This window comes from Patella vulgata, chromosome 3 (genome assembly GCF_932274485.2).
Source record: "Patella vulgata chromosome 3, xgPatVulg1.2, whole genome shotgun sequence".
NCBI lineage: Eukaryota > Metazoa > Mollusca > Gastropoda > Patellidae > Patella > Patella vulgata.
This window is the reverse complement of record NC_065881.2, coordinates 44,508,933-44,529,787: the sequence shown is the minus strand read 5'-3', so window position 1 is coordinate 44,529,787 and position 20,855 is coordinate 44,508,933. Positions and strand designations below refer to the sequence as shown.

Below are 20,855 nucleotides of genomic sequence, written 5' to 3'. Positions count from 1 at the left end.
TTTACTTCATGTTTACAATTTTGTATGTAAATAATTTAATAATAGCCTTTCACAGGTTTCAGAATACATTTTGTGAGATAAAACAATTATATCTCCATATTTCCTTATTCTGGTTGAAATAAAGAATGTCATTACAAGAAAGGAAAAATAAAAAGAGTGTTCAATCAGATGAAGAAAAGGCTGAAATAGATCAATTTCTTAAAAATGCAGTAAGTTTTAGGCTAAAAACAGAAACTGTAGAGCTTTCAGCATTCCTTAAGCTAAATATATGTTATTGTCTTATTTAATCATTCTCAGTCGGTGTTTGATCGGATGCCTGATTATGAGTCTAGATCATTCCAAATTGATAGAATTATTATACTGTAGCTGAAAGACACAGAATAGAGTAGGGCTGTAGCCAAATACATCGAAATGTGTTTATTGTTTCAGTTGTCATCATATTTATCATGTGGTTTCTTGAGATATTCTCATATTTAGTAAGCGCATGCTAATGCTTTGAAGACTGAAAACGATGAGACCGGATGCGTACCAATAGACCATTAGGCTACACTTTTTTAATACTTAATTGTTTTTTTTTGGGGGGGGGGGGGAGTTACAGTATTCGCAATTCTCATGATACTGGAACCGGTAGCCCTATTCAAAGTCGATCAGTTCTAAGATACCTATTTGATCATCAACATCATGTAACGAATATGTGAGTATGTTGTTATTCATGGAAGCATATACATATATATAGTTCTCTACATTCTGTGTTTTGTTTCAGTTTGACTGTTGTATGATGTGTAATGGTTTTTATGGTGGTAGTTTTGGACAACCAGTTTGTAGTACATGTCATCTGTTTCTTTTCTCTGGTGATATCAACAATGAAGATGGAGAAGCAGAGGTTTTTGTTGAGGTAGATTTTATTATATTTCTTTGACTTAAATGTTACTCATTTAATCAGGAAGTTCTAAAACTGATAAATGTTACTAACTTTAAAATGACTAGACCTCTTTGATTCGAGTCAAAACATTTATTCTGTTGAAAAATCAACCCTTAGCATTGAGATGTAATTGCAGATTTTGTTTTGAACTGTTGACACAGTACAGGTAAGCAGTAATAAGTAAAAAACATGACTTCCACTTTAAAAACATTCACAAAAAATAAATTATATAGAGTTTTTCACCATCAATAATCGAAAAAACACATCAGATTAACCCAATTCAATACTTTACTTTTTACCTACATGTATATCATAGCGGCTTAGCTCTTTTAAGTTGTCTAATTTACATACCTCTATGGCATTTCATGGCACATTCAGTTTTAAGTAGTGCAGTAGTGTCATGTATATGATGGAAAGAGAAATAACGGGAGGTGTTTATAAGTTTGTTACTTACCATGCTCCATATTAGATCACTGGTCGGTTATCTTTCCATTCAAATGCCAGTCAAGTCATCCACAAGCAAAGTCGTCCACATGAAAAATCTGGTTAAGTCGTGTGATACAGCGCGCACATGCTAACCATTGGGCCATCCAACCCCCCTCTTTAGTAATAGAGGAGGGGGTGGCTGGCCGATTGGTTAGACTGTGCGTGCTGTATCATAAGGTCTGTCATTGAGTCATCTGATGTGGTTTCGATTCCCCGGTTGTACGTGATAAGGAGTAGGGTCATGGGTTTTCTCCGGGTTCTCCAGTTTCCTCCCATTGCCAAAGACCCCTACGCGAAGCGAATTATTGAAATAAACCATGAACCATGTGGAAGTCCCAAAATGACCTAGTTTGTATCGAGTGGACATTAAGCCCCATATCTCTCTTTTTCTCTTGTCTGTCTTCAGTAATTTAACTGTCTGGCCTTTTTTCTTTTAGAAAGCTGATTCTGATGATTCAGGAACAGAAGAACCAGGAGCAGAAGATGATTTTTATACACAACCTGAACTAGGTGTTAAAACTGTTAGGGCTATTGTTAGTCATAAAGCAGATAAGTTGGCTGAGAGATTAACATGTTTAACTGTAGCTAGAGATCGGGGAAATGTTCCAGAAGGTTTAATTGATTCACTTCCTCCTGAAGGTAATAATAATAAAATAAAACTAGGACTAGGACTCGAAAACTGTGAGAAATGATAAACTGTCTCTGGATAATGGATAATTGTTATAAATATTTTGGAGCACAAAGGCACTCATTTGGCCAATTATGGTTTGTAGTGAGATACTTTTGTGTCAGCTGGTGACCTGTATGACTTTTAGACATGTTATTGTACTGTAGAATTTGTTACCGCTACTTGGGATATAATGGTGTGAATATAAATACATACAATTTGTTATTTTCAGTATTATTGGTTGTATTTAAACATCTAGATGATATATCTCTATGGACAGCTGGTAATGTGTGTAGAAGATGGAGACAGATTCTAGATGGTGAAACATCTGAGGAAGAATGGAAACATTTTATACAACTACGCTGGCCATTATTTATGCCACAGTATAAAGTCAAATGTTGGAAAATAATCTACACCAATTTGTAAGTGATTGGGTAACATGTTTTATACAAAATATATCCAAAGATTTAGTTTAAATGACAGCAGATTTATATTTAAATTAAGAAGGCCATAGCAATATGAGGTTTTATGTTTATTCAACATAACTTTCAAATTTTCTTGTGTAAGTTTACAGGGACTTAAAGTAATAGTTAAATATCTGGGAGAAAACCCACACGACTATAATGCAAACAATTGTACTCATAGTTACGTAGGGTTAAAACAGCAACCCAATTGATCAAAGTTCTAAAATGACAGTATAAAATAACAGACTACAGGTAGGTAAGCTGAAGAATATGGGTTTTGTAGATTAAAATCCCAGCCGAGGCACAATGTATATCTGTGGTGTTTTTTGAGTTGTCTGTGTTATTGTTGGGTTTGGGTTGTTTGTGCTGCACTGTATTAGACATGAAAATAGATTTTGTGTGGTTAATAATAATAGATTTTATATTTTATTATTTCAGATTAAATAGTTCACCATGTCGTTATTGTTTAGAGAGTATGATGTTACAGGTTAGTTTCAATCTTTTGTCATTAAAACCTGTTGAGTTTCAATTCTTTCTGCGTTAAGGGCATAGTTCTTTTGTTGAATACTGGAAATAATCCTTATTTACTTAATATGGAATCAGGCCTTGGTATAATTTCCTCAAATTTAGCAGTACAAGTATATTCATAAAATACATGAGTCTCAGAGTTTTGAAATATTTGTATATCAATAATGTTACCTATGTGAATCGTAATACTTATATTTCTTTGTTGTAATATTGTATTTATTGTTAACCGTTCCCTCTCTCTGAACATAGGAGTAGACCGAAGGCTCAGTGTGTCGGGGTGTTCATCAAATGTGCACAAAAGGTGGATTTAGCAAGTTCACATTTTTATTGAAAGGGTGATTACTTTCGATCATTTTCAGCTTATTTTCATGATACAAAAATGGCTGTGTATTCACTTTCAGTGTAAATGAAATCATTTTACCTTTGACCCTGAATATCTCGAAACGCCCCAATGGCGGACTGATTACCACCCAGCATCATTCATATTCTACGCGAAAATTTTACTATAGAAAAGTTGGGTCTGGTTTTGTGCCCATTTGATGGACACCTCTCCGCACTGAACCTCCAGACTAGAGTGAAATATAAATTATTTTATGTATAGAGTACCCCGCCAATAGAAGAGAATTCATGGCGACACAGACGATTGAGAAGTGAGTTAAAAACATTAAAAATGGATCCACCTGAAGGTATACAAGCTACACCATTAGATAGACATTGTTGTCATTGGCAGGCTTCTATAACAGGTCCACATGGTAGTCCATATGAAGGAGGAATATTTTTACTCTATTTACAGATACCACAAAGGTTAGTGGAAAATCTATATAAATCCACCAAGTGGTCTAAAAGCTTAGGTCTGTTTGGTCCAATAATCATCATTTTATCCGGCTTCTGAGGATTGCTTTACGTTGCCCAGGTTTTAGGACACAGAACATTGCTTTAAAAGTCTGCTACATTGATGTTACCTTGCACAGAATTAATTAGTAGTAATTAGAACATTTATAATGAGCTGAATTCTGCACCACCAGGATCCCAGAGCTACTGTATATTATTACTGTAGTTTCAAGGATCCTTGAAAAAATATTTTCTATTGCTAAAACTATGCTGTGTATATGCCACAATATGTCTTTGTGTAAGGATGTAACCCTCTAACCTACCACTACCCATTACAGCTGGGTAGACTGGAATAGAAAGATAAAATGTCTTATTTATAAGCACACAAGGATTTGACATCCAGATAGAGTGGCATGCAAAGAGGCAATATTTGATTAAGAATATAACTATTTAACCGTTCTACTGTTTCTGTCTCCCTACAAAGATACACATGTTCCTTCCTTAGTAGTTTGGACTTCATGCATAATCTTGTGGTTTCATCCCACTCCTTTATATATATACAGCCCAACTCAGTAGAAATAATTAAATAACTGTAAACCACATTAAAGTTTACTCTTAGCACTTTTTATTGTTTAGTACAAAACATCTCTAATGTAAAAAGGTATCATATTTTACATTCTACATCTCCGATGTTTTGAGCAGGTTTCGATAGTTAACTAGCATGCCATTATCAATTAAATTAAATAATTCAGTTCTAATTTTATAATTAACTTGAAAAACTAACATTTTTTTTTAACTAGCTATCCCATGAGACCACCAAAAGTCAGATTTATTACCAAGATATTTCATCCGAATATCAGTCGTCATGGTGACGTTGGACTAGATTCAATCCATCACAACTGGAGTTTGGCACTAACAATTTCAAAAGTTCTCATCAGTATACAATCTTTGTTAACGGATCCATTTATTAACGTGTGCATGGAACCCACAATTGGACGTGTGAATAGTTCACAAAGATCTGAGTTTGATCGTATTGCAAGGAGATGGACATGGAAATATGCTATGCATGACTTTATGATGCCATGTTTAGTAGATTTAAAAGGTGTATGAAGAAAGTGTAACAATGTGTAAATTGGTGTTTGTATATAAAAACGGAGAGAAGAACATGTAGGCCAGTGAAATTATAATATGTACAATGGAGTGTATTTTCAGGGCTATTTTTTAAAAATGTTTCCTAGTGCTGGTCAATATAAATCTTGCAATAAACTCATATTAAAAACTTACTGAATGTGCGTTGCTGCTTGTTAATGACCCTAAGCATGAATTGAAATGTTGTTCACTGTAAACAAACATGTAACCTATTCTGGTTTCACATGTCACATTATTGCTTGATAAAGACTAGTCGAAGTGTCACCCTGTAAAAAGCAGTGATTGTAATCCATGGAATTGTGACCAGTTTTTCATCATGTTTGTAAATAATGCATTATTTAAAATTGTTAGTGATTGTAAATACCACAGTATCTGTTGAATGGTGATTATATTTATTTCCATTGAAGTTTTATTAAGGATGATTAAAAGAGAATTGTAAATTTATTCTGTAAAGGGCATTAAATAGTAAAATGAATCAAATCTGAATTATACAAATAATGTTATATCTTAACAAAAATGCATGCATGAAATTCATTTAAACATGTCAGTTAATTTATTTCATGGTTGTATATATATGTAGATATTGTATATAATATATTCATGTATGTAGAGAATAATAAACATGTTCAGAAACAATATCTCATACACTATCTAATTTTCCTGATTAATTGAATAAATCTTTCTAAATGAAATATTGTGACAAACCTATGCAGTACATATATGGATGGATCTGTATTGAACCTCAAAAATGAAAGTCTTGTTACATATGAAATGGAATGAAACAGGGTTTAACATCCTACTTTTCTGCTTCTACTGACTGGGCTGATGAAGACGGGCATACGCCATGCAATGTGCTATAAGGAAAATTTTGCCCTGACAGCAATGCTACGGTCTACTCCTGTATTGAATTCCAACTGTCAAGGATTCTTTAAATTTACATGCATGCCAATGTGTACACAGAACCTCTGTTTTCCATCCCATCCAAATGACTATACATTACATTGTCCCTTGTCAGGCCCTCGGTCCTGCACCACTGACATTGTTACATGGGAGTAGCATAAATAGATGGATCTATGGAATTACTGAAGGGAATTGAACCATTTTTGGACTGATATTCTTATTAGAGATTCAACTTTCACAATACTGTAGCTTGCAAGGCATTCTATAGTGCTATAATCACTCATATAGGTTTAATTGTTTGAAATATAAATTGATATTATAAGGTAAATTATCTACATCAAGTGCCCTAGACATGTCTCTATTGAAAAACCAAGGACAAGAGTTGTGTGTTGAACTCCTTTGAAAACACTATATTATTTACAACTTGTTATAATATGACCCTTAAAAATATGACCTTAAAATGTCTATTTCTCGTCATGGCAAATCAATCCCAAATTCTCTGTGTAATCTTATATTATTTGAGCACATAGTCAAATCTTGGCAAATCGAAAATTATATTTTGAACGAACTCCGAAGATCTTCAAAATAATCCCTTTTGGGTCCCATTTGTGGAGCCTTCATAACTTTATTATTGTCCCAAGCAAACACTACATCACAATGTAACAAGCAGGTTTAGGTTAGAAAACACATTGTTTTGTACCTTTCAGGACTGGCGGAAGCAATTCTTGATTTGGGGGGGGGGGGGCGCTACCTTCCTACATGTAGGTCTTTAGGCGAGAGTCCAGGGGCGATTTCTGGCTAATAAAAATACTCAGCAATGAAGTGAAATCTTATTTCTTTTCTAATTCCCTTACCATGAAAACACAGTCGATGGTGGTTTAATTCTGTGATGCTGAACTTGACAAATATATGCATAATAATACCAAGTTGTGAACACTTCCTGGATTATGGCCCCTGGACACCTGGTTGTACGAACAATCACATTTTAGCTTGTGGATCCTGTAGAAGTCACAGATTTTATTTGATTGTAAAAACCGTTCAGTTATATCAAAGTTAGTTACACCATAATTTCGGTTGATTTCAAATCTCATTTTAGCTTGTGGACCCTGTAGAAGATTTTTTTGATTGTAAAAACCGTTTAGTTATATCAAAGTTACGCCATAATTACGGTTGATTTCAAATTTCGTAAAAATCAGACATAAACTGCCCGACAAAATGGCCGCTCCCCTTTACGCTGGCAGTGTAATAAAAGCATGTAATACCCAGGTTGTGGATCCTCTAGAGGTCACAACTTTATCCGATTCAGATGAAACTTCAAATGAGTATCACTAGTTCTTGGCTGAGTTCAATTTTTTTCGTGCGTATCAGCCCCTGACTTTTAGTTACACAAAATGTTTGTGGACCTTTGTGTTAAGGATCAAAAGTTCTTAAAACGCCGAAGAATTGTAACTACACATACAGCTATTTCAAATTTCTCAAATTTCTTGAGAATGTTCCTTGCGTCATTTTGAGTGACTCTTGTCTCACCGGTATCAGACGCTAAACTTGTCAAACTGAGCTTTATTTCTGCATAATTTCCTCGCAAAACATGAGTTGCGTCAGCTCTAGCCGGCCACCTGGTTTCACAGGAATTAGTCCAGGAACTAGTTTATTCCACCGGCTCGTCGAGGCCGAAATGAAAGTATAAAAATCCGAGAAGGTTGAGGGATTGCAGACTCACCCAATCTCCGCCCATCGCGCCGCTAGAAACCTAGACCGATCACCGAGTGGAACTTCACAGGGAAGGTTGATGGATAGTTCAGTCTCCGTCCTCTCGCCGCTAGATCGATTACCCCTAAACTTTCATCTGGAATTTGAATGTTTTCTCTTTTTGCCATAAACCGCGGGCCCCCTAAACCGCGGGATCCATGCCTCTTTCACATTGTTGCCTTGAAAGCTCAGTGCAGCGTTCTTAATAGATTTTTAACAGTTGCTTAGTTTTATTTGCTGGCAATGATTTTAAATTTAAAACGTGTAAGACTTTTACTAGAATTTTTGCTCTTTAAATTAAGGATAGCGTTATATTGTATTAATTAATATCGCTGGTAAGTTAGTAGATTCACATATTTGTAGTTAAATCAAGTTAGCGAATGAGTGACAGATGGTTACATAAAAAAAGAGTCATAATGTGGTAAACATTCAATTCTAGGTTGTTAACAGATATCTCATGGAAAGTTTCTCCAGTAAATTTCCATTATCTATATAAGGGTGGGTTTCGACGTCATTTGGCTCAATTAACCAATCTCTCTAATTATTTACATCATATTTGACCAATTAGATAATTGAACGTTCAAAATCCAAAGCTACAAAACTGTCATACTTGTGAGAATTCGTCAGACAGCAGCTTGATTCCAGAAGGGAAAAGATGTAGCAATTTCTATCAGCAGTCTGGCTGGCTAGTGTTTGAGAATGATTTTAGTATTGTAATCTATACTATGCTTGTTTCCATGTATCCGGCTATGATATATAAAAAGTAAAAACGAACTGTTGCATTGTTATAACTACTGAGAAAACAGTAAGAAGAAAATACACAACGTGAAGGGGAAGCAAAGACAGCTAGAGACAAATTCTAGACGATCACAAGGCTACTAAGATATGTAGTAAGAAAAGATGCATGGGTCATACGTAGGATGTGGCGACCGAATTTGACGGCCCGCTCTCCACATCTGTCGAAAGACCCACGATACTACAAACGGACGACTCTTGCTGGTAATGGACGTATAATGAGCCCTGCCAAGTCCCCTTCTATGTTTAATTGTCCATAGTCCCGGTTGATTTTCTAGAATCATATTACAGGAAATGTATAATGGTCTTCATTTGAATAGGAAATGTAGAAAGCAAAGAATCCTTCAAAATTTAATCATCAAATTTTCAAATTGTTGTTGTTATTCAAGATTCAAGGTCAGTTTCCTATAGTGTAACCGACTTGATCATTTTACATGACGTACCCCCAGTTGCTCACACGGTTCTTCACGCGTAAACAGATCAAATTCTCAGACGTGTGAAAAAAATATGTGTAATTTCTACATATCAAATGCAAATGTAGAAAAGACTGGCCTTATATTGTCGCTAATCATATGTCAATATTTTTAAAATATTTTTTAGGGTGATAATTGGCTATGAGTAGGCAATTTTTAAAGATTATGAACAGGACAAACGTTTAATATATTGTTTATTTTCGTATAGATCTAAAATATTTAGCAATGTGCAATTATCTAGCTGACAGGCTATCCGGGCATTTATATTCATCTTAGATTTAACTGTTGATATTGGCTAAGTGCTTTAAAAAAATGTATCTCTAGTCTATACTTCCGTGGCACTAATCAGCGACCATAATGAATGACGTTGTAGATTAAGAAATGCAAAAGTCAGAATATATTCGGCTTATCATACTTATTGTTGGATGTTCATATTAAGTTACAAACGCTAACAGTTTATAAGCGCCGGTATTAAATTTAATCAAAATTAAGAATTCGATTTTTGAAACATTTCATTAAAAAAAAATATGTATGGGTTCGTGAGATTCAAAAAGACTGTAGATGATGATAATAGTGTGTTTTACCTACATGCAAAGATTGGACTAGACAGGGTTGGTTTTTATAAATTTAAAATAACAATATGGTTGCTTTGTGTACGACTTTCTGTCTAAAGAATGAGATAGCGCTGCATATTTTTTTATCGTATTGGAATTTTTCAGTTTATTGACTGATTAAAAATACTATTTCTAGAACAACATCGTATCTAGATTTATATCAAGATGGGTGGGCTATTAAAGGTCTGTAACCTGTGTGACTGGCAATCTTGAAAGTCATTTCTGTTTTAAGACATTAGGAATGTTATGGGCGATTGATTGATAGATAATATACAGAATTCAAATGTAAGTCAAATGAAAATAGATATAGAACATATCACAATTAGATATTAAAAATCGGAAAAGTAAGTTGGAACAAAATGCCTAAAATTTATTCATTTATAGAGAAGCCCATGCAAGGCAAAATGGCGCCGTTTTTTTGCTCAAGGTTTTCTCAGCGGATTTATATACTTTGGAACATAATCTTTCAAATAAATTTGTGGGCCACCCTGAAATGTGCCTTAAATCCTAGTTTTGATTCCCCGGTTGTACATGACAAGGCGTTGGGTCGCCTGTCCAACTTCGTAGGTTTTCTCCGGGTCGTCCGGTTTCCCTTTACTGCTAAAGACCCCTACGCGCAAACGAATTATTGAAATAAAATTGAACCATATGTTAGTCCCGAATTGACCTAGTTTGTGTCGAGTGGACGTTACCCCCCCCCCTCTCGCTCTCTCTCTCTCTCTCTCTGAGATTCATAATTTAGGCATGAATCAAAAGTTATTGTATTATCTATTATGGAGCGTAAGACATGACTGAATCTGCTATATCGGTGGACAGCATTGTCGGCCATCTTGGATTTCTGTATGAACCAATGATTTCAGTGAAATAAAAAAGTACAAATATGGATTCCTTGACCCCAAAAACCTATGACTGGGCACCAAAATTACAATCATATCACGCTCAGAACTGGAGTTATAGCAATTTACGTAATATGAGAGTTGCCACGCCGGCCATCTTTCTTCATCATAATCGGCCACAATCAGTTGAAAAAAGATCATCAATTGGTAAAAACAACTCTCAACTTGGATATGTTTAAGGCAAATTTCAGTGTGGCTCCCAAGCCTATTTGAAAGAGTATGTTCTAAAGTATATAAATGCACTGAGAAAAACTTGACTAAAAAATGGCGCCATTTTTGTCTGGCATGGACCTGTTGAAACGAAACTCAGTCCCATTAAACTTGTTAGCTGTATAGCCGGCGGTACAGGTATCTTTCATCTTGGAAACCAAGCTTGAGATTTTTTCTCGGCTTATATGGGGGTTTCAACACTGAAATTCTACTCCAGTTATTCTTCTCCGTTGTAAATAGCCTAGCCCCACAGTTGCCTGACTGCCAATAGATATCTATAGATTTGGTAGACTTGCCCCCCCCCCCCCTCAAAAAGTGGCGCTCTAAATTTGACGGACAATGTATATCTATTGTTTATATGGTCGACAATTTTTTTCAAGGAGGGGGGTGGGAGGGTGTGAGGGGGGGGGAAACTCTTTGACCCCCCCCCCCCATTCTAGTTGTTCTATAGTGCGCACTGGCGGTAACTTTATGCAAATATCGCGTGGTGGCTAAATATTTGCCTTTTAATTAGGTAAGTCACGTGTCCAATTTTAAGATGAGTATATAGATAAGTTGTACTATTAAGAAAATTATTATGATAATTGATAATAACATAGTAGACAACAAAGTAAGTACATTAGCCTAGGTATGTGTAATTAGATTTGTTATAAATAGTTCATATCTATATCTAATCTACTGATTTAAATAGAGATATTTAGTATCCTAATTTAGCATCATTATCAGTCATATCAGCCGTGTAGCACCCTTTTATATATACGATTGATATCAATATTCTATATTTAAACATAATTATCAGTTCAATAAAAATCAGTAGATATTAATATCTCTCTTAACAATAACAAGGTCGTTTATAAGGTGGTCGACAGTCAAAGTACAATATCATACATGTTTTTGCGTATGTGTGAACAAATAATATTGTCCTATTTTCTAAACCCACATGATCGTTATCATTGTCATAATTTACACGCCTAATGAATTTATAGTTATGCATGATTCTGTTTTTACCCAATGTAGTTCTATAAAGACGATGTTCATTAACTATATAATTCGTTCAACCTCGAATGGATTTTGTTTTTACTTTATTTTCCGCGAACTCGTAATTTTTTTTAGTGACTTGATTGGATCTGGTTAGTATATGAAATGTTTATAGGCCCGACAATCCGAAACTATAGTAGATTAATCGAACGTATTTGCCTTTCCAGAGATATATTCCAAACGGTTTTACTTGTTTGTACATGTACGTTGTAAATAGTGCTTATCAATTTTGAATGTTAATGAAAACTTTCGAAACATCGACATGGTGTTTGGAAAACAACTCCCAAAAAGCAGAACTAATAATGTTTCTGAATCTCCAATTACCGACAACCGTCATATTGAGTATCAAACGATAGAGAAAACATTGCTGGAGATTTGGGACTCAGGAAGGGCTAGTATATAACCACTGTTACAAGAAACTTGTGATTAGGATTTTGCATTGCTTCGTTACTATTCTATTTTTCATGGAAGGAATTAAAAATAACATTGGTCTAACTAAACAATCGTATACCTATTTCGTAATCGCTTTCTTTTTTGATACACTTTATACTGAATTCTGAATAACAAGCGTATGTTCACACGGCACATCCTTGCTCAACTGCAGACAGATTTCAGAAAATTCAGACCCTTTTAGGAGAAAATTCAGATTTTTTCGCAGAAAATTCAGAACCTTTCTCGCACATTTACCACGACAGATTTCAGCAAAACAGCAAATTTCTACTTATTTTGAATACAGGTATTGGGTAGTCAATACTGCGATTTGTTCAAATAAAGTTGAAGTTGGGGTCCGATGGTGCATATTGTGTGGGCAACCGTTTGATGGATTTTATTAAAAATCTGTCGGATATGTTACGTGGATAGTGCTTATTCTAGATTGCTCAGATGAAGTTCTTAGAATTGTTGCTCTTCAAAATCACCAGACGTAGCTGTTTGTACTCGTCAATCTATTATATGAATGGATCATAAATCCAATCATGGTGTTTTTGGAAGGGAGTGTGTGGAGGGAAAAGCAAAGATTTCACACCAAGGCGATTGAAAAATGAATATAAAAGTAAATAAAATGAAATGAACATAAATCACATCCAGTTGAAAACAATTTTGATCAAATTAAAAATGTTTAATGAAACACTTCCAACTAGATGAAGACCGAAAATAAATACTTTTAATTATTTAAAAATACCTTTCAGCCAGCTGGAAACAATATCGGTCAGATGAAAATTGGGAAAAAAATACAGATTAAATACAGAAGGCCTAAATACATTATCATCGGGGGGAAATATTGTTACCATGGTGAAAGCAAAAATCAGTATTATATTTTTTGGAGCTAATGTCGTTTTTTACAGCTGAAATCGGCTTGGCTCATTGCCTCTGTCTTACATGTATTTAACGCACAACCATGGACAACATCTGTTAGTCTCCAAATCACACATATCATAGACATATTCTATTCATTTATATATCTAATTTGAAACACAAATGATCATTAGCAAATCACTTTGGCCTCTTTCTCGGACACCTATCGTATCTATCCAACACGACAACCATAAGTCACTGTAGCAAACACTCCTTGTTTTCTGTACTGCACAGGATTTAGAGTAGTTAGACTAAAATTATTAAATTATTGAATCTGTGAGTAGTTGACAATGGTAAAAAGAACATATTAACGAGAGATAATATCTAGCCCTAAACGAGCCAAATTCAAAGTTTGGGTATTCTTGAATGATATCAGAACCAGTGGAACTGGGTGTTGCACTAGGTTCGAGTGTTTGTTTTGTAATGTATGATTATCCCATTTGATTTTTTTAAAAAGGCAATGCATAGGCTTTTATTAATTCAACCACCTATTGAATGAGTGTTTGTTTTGTAATGTATGATTATCCCATTTGATTTTTTTTAAAAAGGCAATGCATAGGCTTTTATTAATTCAACCACCTATTGAATGAGCAATGATACCTTAGGTTAAAGGAGAAATATGTTTGTAAAAAGAATAATACCAGTTTTATAGTAAGCCATAAAATTTAATTTTTCATGTAAGAAACGCGAATCCTTCTTAAGTGCACATTTGAAATCAAATTTTGGTAAAAGTACACCAGGATGAGACTATGACCACGAGAGAAGGGTGTTCAGACTAATGAGATAACCAAAACGATAACGGAATTAGGTAACCAAATTAAATACTTTGATTGGTTAAAAGCAAGGTCCGTAGGAGTGGACTAGCGATAGAAGATTTGTATATAAAACCCTAGAAGTACACGGCTTTAATTAATACAGACGGATATTTAGATTGACGTTAAGTACTATCGAAAATATATCGAAACAATGTTGGTGTTAATTTTATTGACCGTGTCAGCTCTACTGTTTGTTTATTGGTAAGTGTAGTTTAAAAAAAACCGTATCGCACAGATCGCTGAAAACTCTTGTCGTTCGAAATCAAAACAATTAATACTCATCACTCTATTAATATTAATATTAATGTTAAAATAAAATATATTATGCAGTATGTCCTTAGATATTTAATAATTTAATTTGTGCATTTATGATTCAACGCTTCTATCATTACAGGAAGCTAAAAGGGTGCTACAAATTGTTTGAAGAGTTGGGTATTCCAGGACCATCCCCGATACCCGTCTTTGGAAATGTTGCCGAGTTTAAGGACAAGGTATGTGGTCGACATATTTTAATAGAACTGAAAGTAGTAGTCTATTAAATTTGATGGAACTATCAATCAAACAATTTTAATGGCATCAGTGCTTGTAAATATAATTTAATAAATAATTCCACGTCGTTTTACTATTTTCAGAGTCCCCTGGATGTCTTTAAGAAATGGGCAGGCATATACGGAAACGTTTATGGGTAAGTAAAACAATTATTCCTGAAAATTAAAACAAAAGAAAAAACGGGTTAAAATAAGTTTGCACAGTACTGCACATTTAAATCTTATTCGCAAAAAAGTTCTAAAATTTTATTAAACTTATATACTTATAAAAAGAAAAACTGAACAAATACAAACCACAAGGTATGTCGAAAATAATTTTTTGTCTTGTTTATTTACAGATATTATGAAGGTTTTAATCCTAGTATGGTTGTCTCTGACCCTGACGTTATTCGTCATATATTAGTTAAAGACTTTGATAAATTTGAAGATAGACCGGTAAGTTGTCGAAATTTATTGGATTGATTTGAAATTATAATGAACTTCCTCTTCTTTCCATTCTTCGTTCAGGCGATACGTTTCAAGTCAGTAGCTTGAAGCGTATATATGGTATTAGTGTCAGTGGCCTGTGGCACGAAGTAACAGTATATTGTCGCATACATAATATATTATGTCAACGCTTGGGCGATATAATATATTATGTCAACGCTTGGAACTAGGATGGAGGTGACTAGGCATGAACTTGCAACGATAGATTTAATTGGCGCTTTGATAACCAATGAATGCTTTGGAGACATATTTTGGCGGTATTTTCCATCATGGAATCGGTTAGTTTCGATTGTTTTTTTCTTTTCTGTTTTTTCTCTCTTTTCTGTGTCCTAACCCTAACCCTAACCCTAATCCGAAAGAAAAGTGCCCTTTTTTGAAATTCTGACATCACAGGTGCCCTTTTTATGATAAGGATGCCCTCTTTTATTTACAGGGACACTTTCTATTGTTAAGGGAGTGGACCGGTCCCCATGGTCCAACCCCTGGATCCGCTCTGATGACGCGTACATTCCACTGAGTCTACAGGTCTAATATGCTAACACGCTTGGAGCGTCAACACAATATATTATGTCGCCCAAGCGTTGACATAATATATTATGTATGCGACAATATACTGTTACTTCGTGCCACAAGCCACTGACACTAATACCATATATACGCTTCAAGCTACTGACTTGAAACGTGCAGGGTGCTTCGTTTCCTTACTGAAATAATTGTTCTGGTATAACAACAAATTGTACCACACATGTATATAGCTATACCTCAGCAAATTTAACTTACAGTTCAGTCTGAGTCCAGTATTAGAAACAATGTTCATAATATTTTAAAATTTAAATTTCAGCTGTGTACCCCCTTTGTCTTCTATCCTATGCATTTAAGTCTGGGTGTTACAAAAGGTGAATTATGGAAACAACAGAGACATGTAGTTGCTAGTGGTTTTAGTACCTTGTCTATCAAACAGGTGGGATCATTATACTGCTTTTGGTAAATAGAGAATCTCCTACCAGTCTTTTTTGATATCAAAAAATATCAACACACGTTGATAAAGTAACAAAAAACATTGTCTGTTTCCATTAAGGTCAATTGAATAACAATAGTTCATTTTTAATTTAAAAAACGTTTTCAACTCACCAATCAAATTCATGTAAAGCGATATCTCCTAAGGAGATATCGCAGTAGATTATGAAATATATCACACAAGCGATATCTACTGTAGAATGTATTATTGGGTGATAATCATATATATATAGCTATAATTTCATTTGACTATTTCAATATACCCTGTCATGGCGAAACCGTTGAAACAAATTACACATCACCCGATTTTAGATCATACTCATTCCCTTTCGCTTTGTTTTCATTGACATTACATGACAGTCTAACAAAATCTTTAAACAGCCAAATAACAGAGGCTTTGGTTTGGCCTACAATGAGTTTTAAACCATCACAATACCTATAAGACTTGAAAAGAGAAAAGATAGTTTATAAGGATGTATGTAGATACATGTATTTCCATTTTTCATTTTTTTAGATGTTGCCGAACATGTTGATAAAATCGGAATCACTAATAGAAAAACTAGAATGTAAAATTCGTGAAGAACCAGATAGCCACAATGTTACTGAAATCATAGAACGGTACATGTTGGATTCCCTCGCTTTTGGTGCATTCAACTACAATTCCGACAGTTTGAATAACGATGACGAAATTTTGTTGGAGTATGTTCAACAATACAATTATTCAGCTTCTACTGAAAATCCTTGTTCTGGGTTAGCTAGTAAGTACATTTTATAAGTCAGGGTATCAATAAATATTGCCCACTTACCCCATCGTGCCCACCCCTACCTCATCCCCACAGCCACACCAAGTACAAACACATTTTTTGAATTACGTCTAAATTCTGGCACGTATATTTTTTTTTCAGGATTGTTCCCAAGTCTAACACCATTTTGTCAGTTATTTACTGGAAAACTTCGCAACGCCCTTGATAAACACGTTAAACAAGTGATGACCTTCTTGGAGAAAGAAAAACGAGTGGTAAGAACACACTAAAGATAATCCAGTTGTTGAACAAACATATCTTTATCGTATCACGTTATTACGACATTATAACTAGAATGTATTGCTACCTTGACATAGTGAAGATGGGGAAAATAATACTCTATATATTCTAGAAACCGGAAATTAACGTAATGTGATTCATCAATAGTGTGATGTAAGAGATCTTTTTTAGGTTTCAAGATCACTGAATCCGAATTCCAGCTGTCAAGGGATTTTTACGTACAAGCAATCTCGGTCTTCGTCAAATCCGAACGACTAGACACTGTTCATTGTCAGGCTTTTCGCCCTGCACCACGTTCTCGACCAACGCCAGAATCGAACCCGAAACTTCCTACCACTACATCCAAATGTGACATATTTCCGTATATTTTACTAATAAATAAATAGACTGAATAAATTATACATGTATTTTTTTATAGGTTTCTCGTTCTCATGAAGGAAGTAAACATGGAAATCTTATACAGAGTTTATTAACAACTAAAGCAACATGCCATGATGAAAACAGCAATATCTACAAGAGATATCTTTCTGATGAAGAAATTTTAGCCCAAGTGACGTCAATGGTTGGTGGTGGTATTGGACCAGCCTCTGCACTCATGTCTTTTCTAGTTTACAATCTGGCCATTCATCAAGACGTACAAAAGAAAGTTATGGAAGAAATCAACTTGAATATCACAGACAACGTAAGTAAAGCATTTATAATTAATTATATCGACTTTCCTGCTGTCCAAATAATCTGATATCTAATCAATTTAGTGCATGTTAGGATTGTTTAACTGGTCAGAACCAAGAAAAACTCCGGCGTCATAAGTGCAACTACATGTATATAGTCTCCCGCGCTAGCTTAATCCGGCTCTGTATTATTATAACGTTTCAAGAAACTGTCCATCTTCAGGTAAATCTAATAAAAAAACAAAAATGCACGTGCGCCGAGATCATGAAAATGGCCACTGAAGAAATTTGATTTATTTCGACAACTGTTTCCAATGAAATCAGTTCAAGAGCTAACATGTAAAATAAATTCCAGTCTACACCAAGGGCGACAACTAAAGTAATCCGATTGGAATCGAAGCTCCGTTGTTTTCTCGAGTCAATATTAAATTCCATCCCCGGTATCCACAGTGGTATCGTTCCATTCTGCTCCACTAACCGCTGGGTATAGTCACGGCATTCACGAATTCAACAAATTATCTGCCCTTGATGATTTCATTGGTCACGTAGGTTGTTTCTACGACTCAATCAAAAAACAGATTACATACGAGTCTTAGCATCATTGTTTATGTTCACCACACGCAGCAGTTGTGTGTTTGATTATGAGAAATTTCAAAAGAAATTGAATATTAGAGATGTGTCATGCACACAAAACGATGTCCAAAAGTATTTTGACAAAGTTTACTACAAGGATTCTGCGAGCTTAGTTTCAACAAAATGCGAGTTATTTCCCTTCGTTATCATGGGCGGATAATTTGACTATGCCTTCCCCCGTGAATGGACCCCAGGGTAAGTTTAGTAGAACGGATTGATACCACTGGGAATACCGAGGATGATTATATACTGGCTTGGTCTTAAAAGAGAGAAATGAAACATTTTAGGACTTACAGTGTGATGAGTGGAAAACTGTGGATTTAATTACTTTTCCATATTCGATTTCAGATAGTAGATCGTTGTTTCTGTTTCAATCATGATTCCTGATTTTTTATAATAATTTTCAGGAAGATGTAACCTATGATACATTATATAAACTGAACTATCTGGATATGGTTATAAATGAAACATTTAGAGTCTTTCCCGTGGCCCCGGGAGTAGCAAGAACATGCGTGGAAGATACCGTTATAAATGGAACCCAATTCAAAGCAGGAACTGTCATCAAAATCATGGCTTGTGTTATGTATGCAGACGATTCCATCTTTCCAGAAGCAGAGAAATTTATTCCCGAAAGGTATGTTGTAAAGATACTTTTATCATTACAAACGTTACCCTACCAAGATTTTACAATGCATCAAATATCTACTAGCGATTATCCAGGTACTGTATCGTCTCGTCCTAAGGACATTTCAAATTTCGGAGTTAGCACACAAAAAAGGATATCAGAACGAATGTCTTTGAAATATCATTATATTATATTATATATTTGTTGCAGGTTCTCTAGATCAGAATGCGAAAAGCGTCATCCTTTTACGTGGTTACCATTCGGAGATGGTCCCAGAAACTGTGTTGGTAAAAGATTGGGTTTAATGCAGTGTAAATTGGCAGTCGTTCAGATATTGAGAAAATATCAAATACTTCAGACTAATCAGACCGAGGTAAAAATTATCTCCTTTTTTCATTAAAAAAAGTAGCCCCATAATATAAATTTGGGGAACGAATATAATATATATGATTGAATTTTTAATAATAATTAAATTTAGTCAGTTATAATTTTAGTATAGTAAATGAAGTACATGTCTATCTTATATATATATTATTTAGACTGAAATTCACTAGGATATGCAAGACTATTCTGAAGATATGAGTTTATTAAGTTAATTCTGTTTACAGGTGCCATTACAAACTGTTTTAAACCCCGTACTCTCACCCAAGAATGGAATTCACGTTCGATTGGTACCAAGAGAAAATTCTGGTTTCTGTTGAATTATATAGTGATATACAGGATAAAGATCTCATCGCCGCTACGGTTTCTAGAGCCACTCATTTTTGTACTAAGATGGTGATTCCATCGTTGAGTTCCAAACCACGACATGGTCCATGAACTTCAGGCAGCGGAAAGATTGAAACCCAAGATTATTCTCACGAATTAACTTCAATCCAACGTCATCTTGGACCAAGATCGGTGACATTCACAGAGTTTGAAATAAGCTCGTGGAATGATTAAAAAGAATCTCTGTTCAGTAATTGTGTTATAATAGACAAAAATTACTGCGGAAATGTAGACTGTGTGCTATTCTGTTTAAAATGTTTCAAAAGATATATGATTCAGATAAAAACAGTAGACATGTATAACGTACCAATGATAATCAAATCTTACAATATTTTTTGTTTGTTTTTTATGTAAATTTATTTATAATGTTAAAATAGTATGAGTGTTAGATGTTCAATAAAATTAGAAATTTACTTATAGTATTTTTTTTTGTGTATACTATACATAACTTAGTTTTATGAATAAGGAAGTAAACTAGTTATACAAATTCTAGTGGACCAAACAGATTTTGTTATAAAAAAAACACTAACTTGAACTAGTTTTGTCTTCTAAAACGTAGCAGCACGGTTTAAGAAGTTGTCCCCCGCCACCGCCCTGGCCCTTAGGATGCAATGCGACATACTTATAAGGATCTGTTGCTTGTACAGCGCTAAAAGGGACCTTCTACATGTATTTCGAAACCATCCCCTGACAATTAGTTCGGCCCCGCATTGTGTTCCGGTACCCCTACCCCCTACCCCCATGGACCCCCTATTTCAACTGATCTAGGTACAAACGTGGAGAACATGTGGGTCAAGAAATACGAGATAGTATATAACTGGGATGAAGATACTTCAAGATGATTATTGCCTTTCAAGTCGAAAATCAGAAGATTTATGGGAAATGTGTTATGCTTTAATTCAACTTTCTTGAACATACAAAATATTACACTACTTCTTAACTATTTGAGAAGTTCCCATGGTTATGGTTAAGCCCCCATCATACACTCGCGGACTCACCCACACATGTGCGCCAGTGCATATTTTAATAAAGATATATGTTAGTCCTGAAATGAACTAGTTTGTGATGGTCGACGGTAAACCTCATTTCTCATATCCCCCGCCCCATCCCCACAATCGCATGCAGTAAATAGAACAACGTATACATTACTAATACACTTTAAGTTCACTTTAAA

General features: G+C 34.8%; 2 protein-coding genes across 2 annotated transcripts; both read left to right on the top strand.

Annotated features, from left to right (window-relative positions):
- The first annotated feature begins 25 nt into the window (after positions 1-25).
- LOC126815803 ((E3-independent) E2 ubiquitin-conjugating enzyme UBE2O) lies at positions 26-5,611 on the top strand. Its single transcript, XM_050541759.2, has 7 exons — positions 26-209; positions 764-895; positions 1,846-2,047; positions 2,308-2,497; positions 2,978-3,026; positions 3,669-3,871; positions 4,699-5,611. Exons 1-7 carry the CDS (start codon positions 126-128, stop codon positions 5,006-5,008), a joined length of 1,170 nt encoding a protein of 389 aa, XP_050397716.1. The 5' UTR covers positions 26-125; the 3' UTR covers positions 5,009-5,611.
- Positions 5,612-14,011: 8,400 nt separating this feature from the next.
- Positions 14,012-19,821, top strand: LOC126815806 (cytochrome P450 3A18). The gene is made up of 11 exons (XM_050541765.2): positions 14,012-14,091; positions 14,285-14,381; positions 14,523-14,575; positions 14,777-14,873; positions 15,766-15,885; positions 16,456-16,699; positions 16,847-16,959; positions 17,403-17,666; positions 18,696-18,922; positions 19,124-19,286; positions 19,522-19,821. Exons 1-11 carry the CDS (start codon positions 14,042-14,044, stop codon positions 19,612-19,614), a joined length of 1,521 nt encoding a protein of 506 aa, XP_050397722.1. The 5' UTR covers positions 14,012-14,041; the 3' UTR covers positions 19,615-19,821.
- The last annotated feature ends 1,034 nt before the right edge of the window (positions 19,822-20,855 follow it).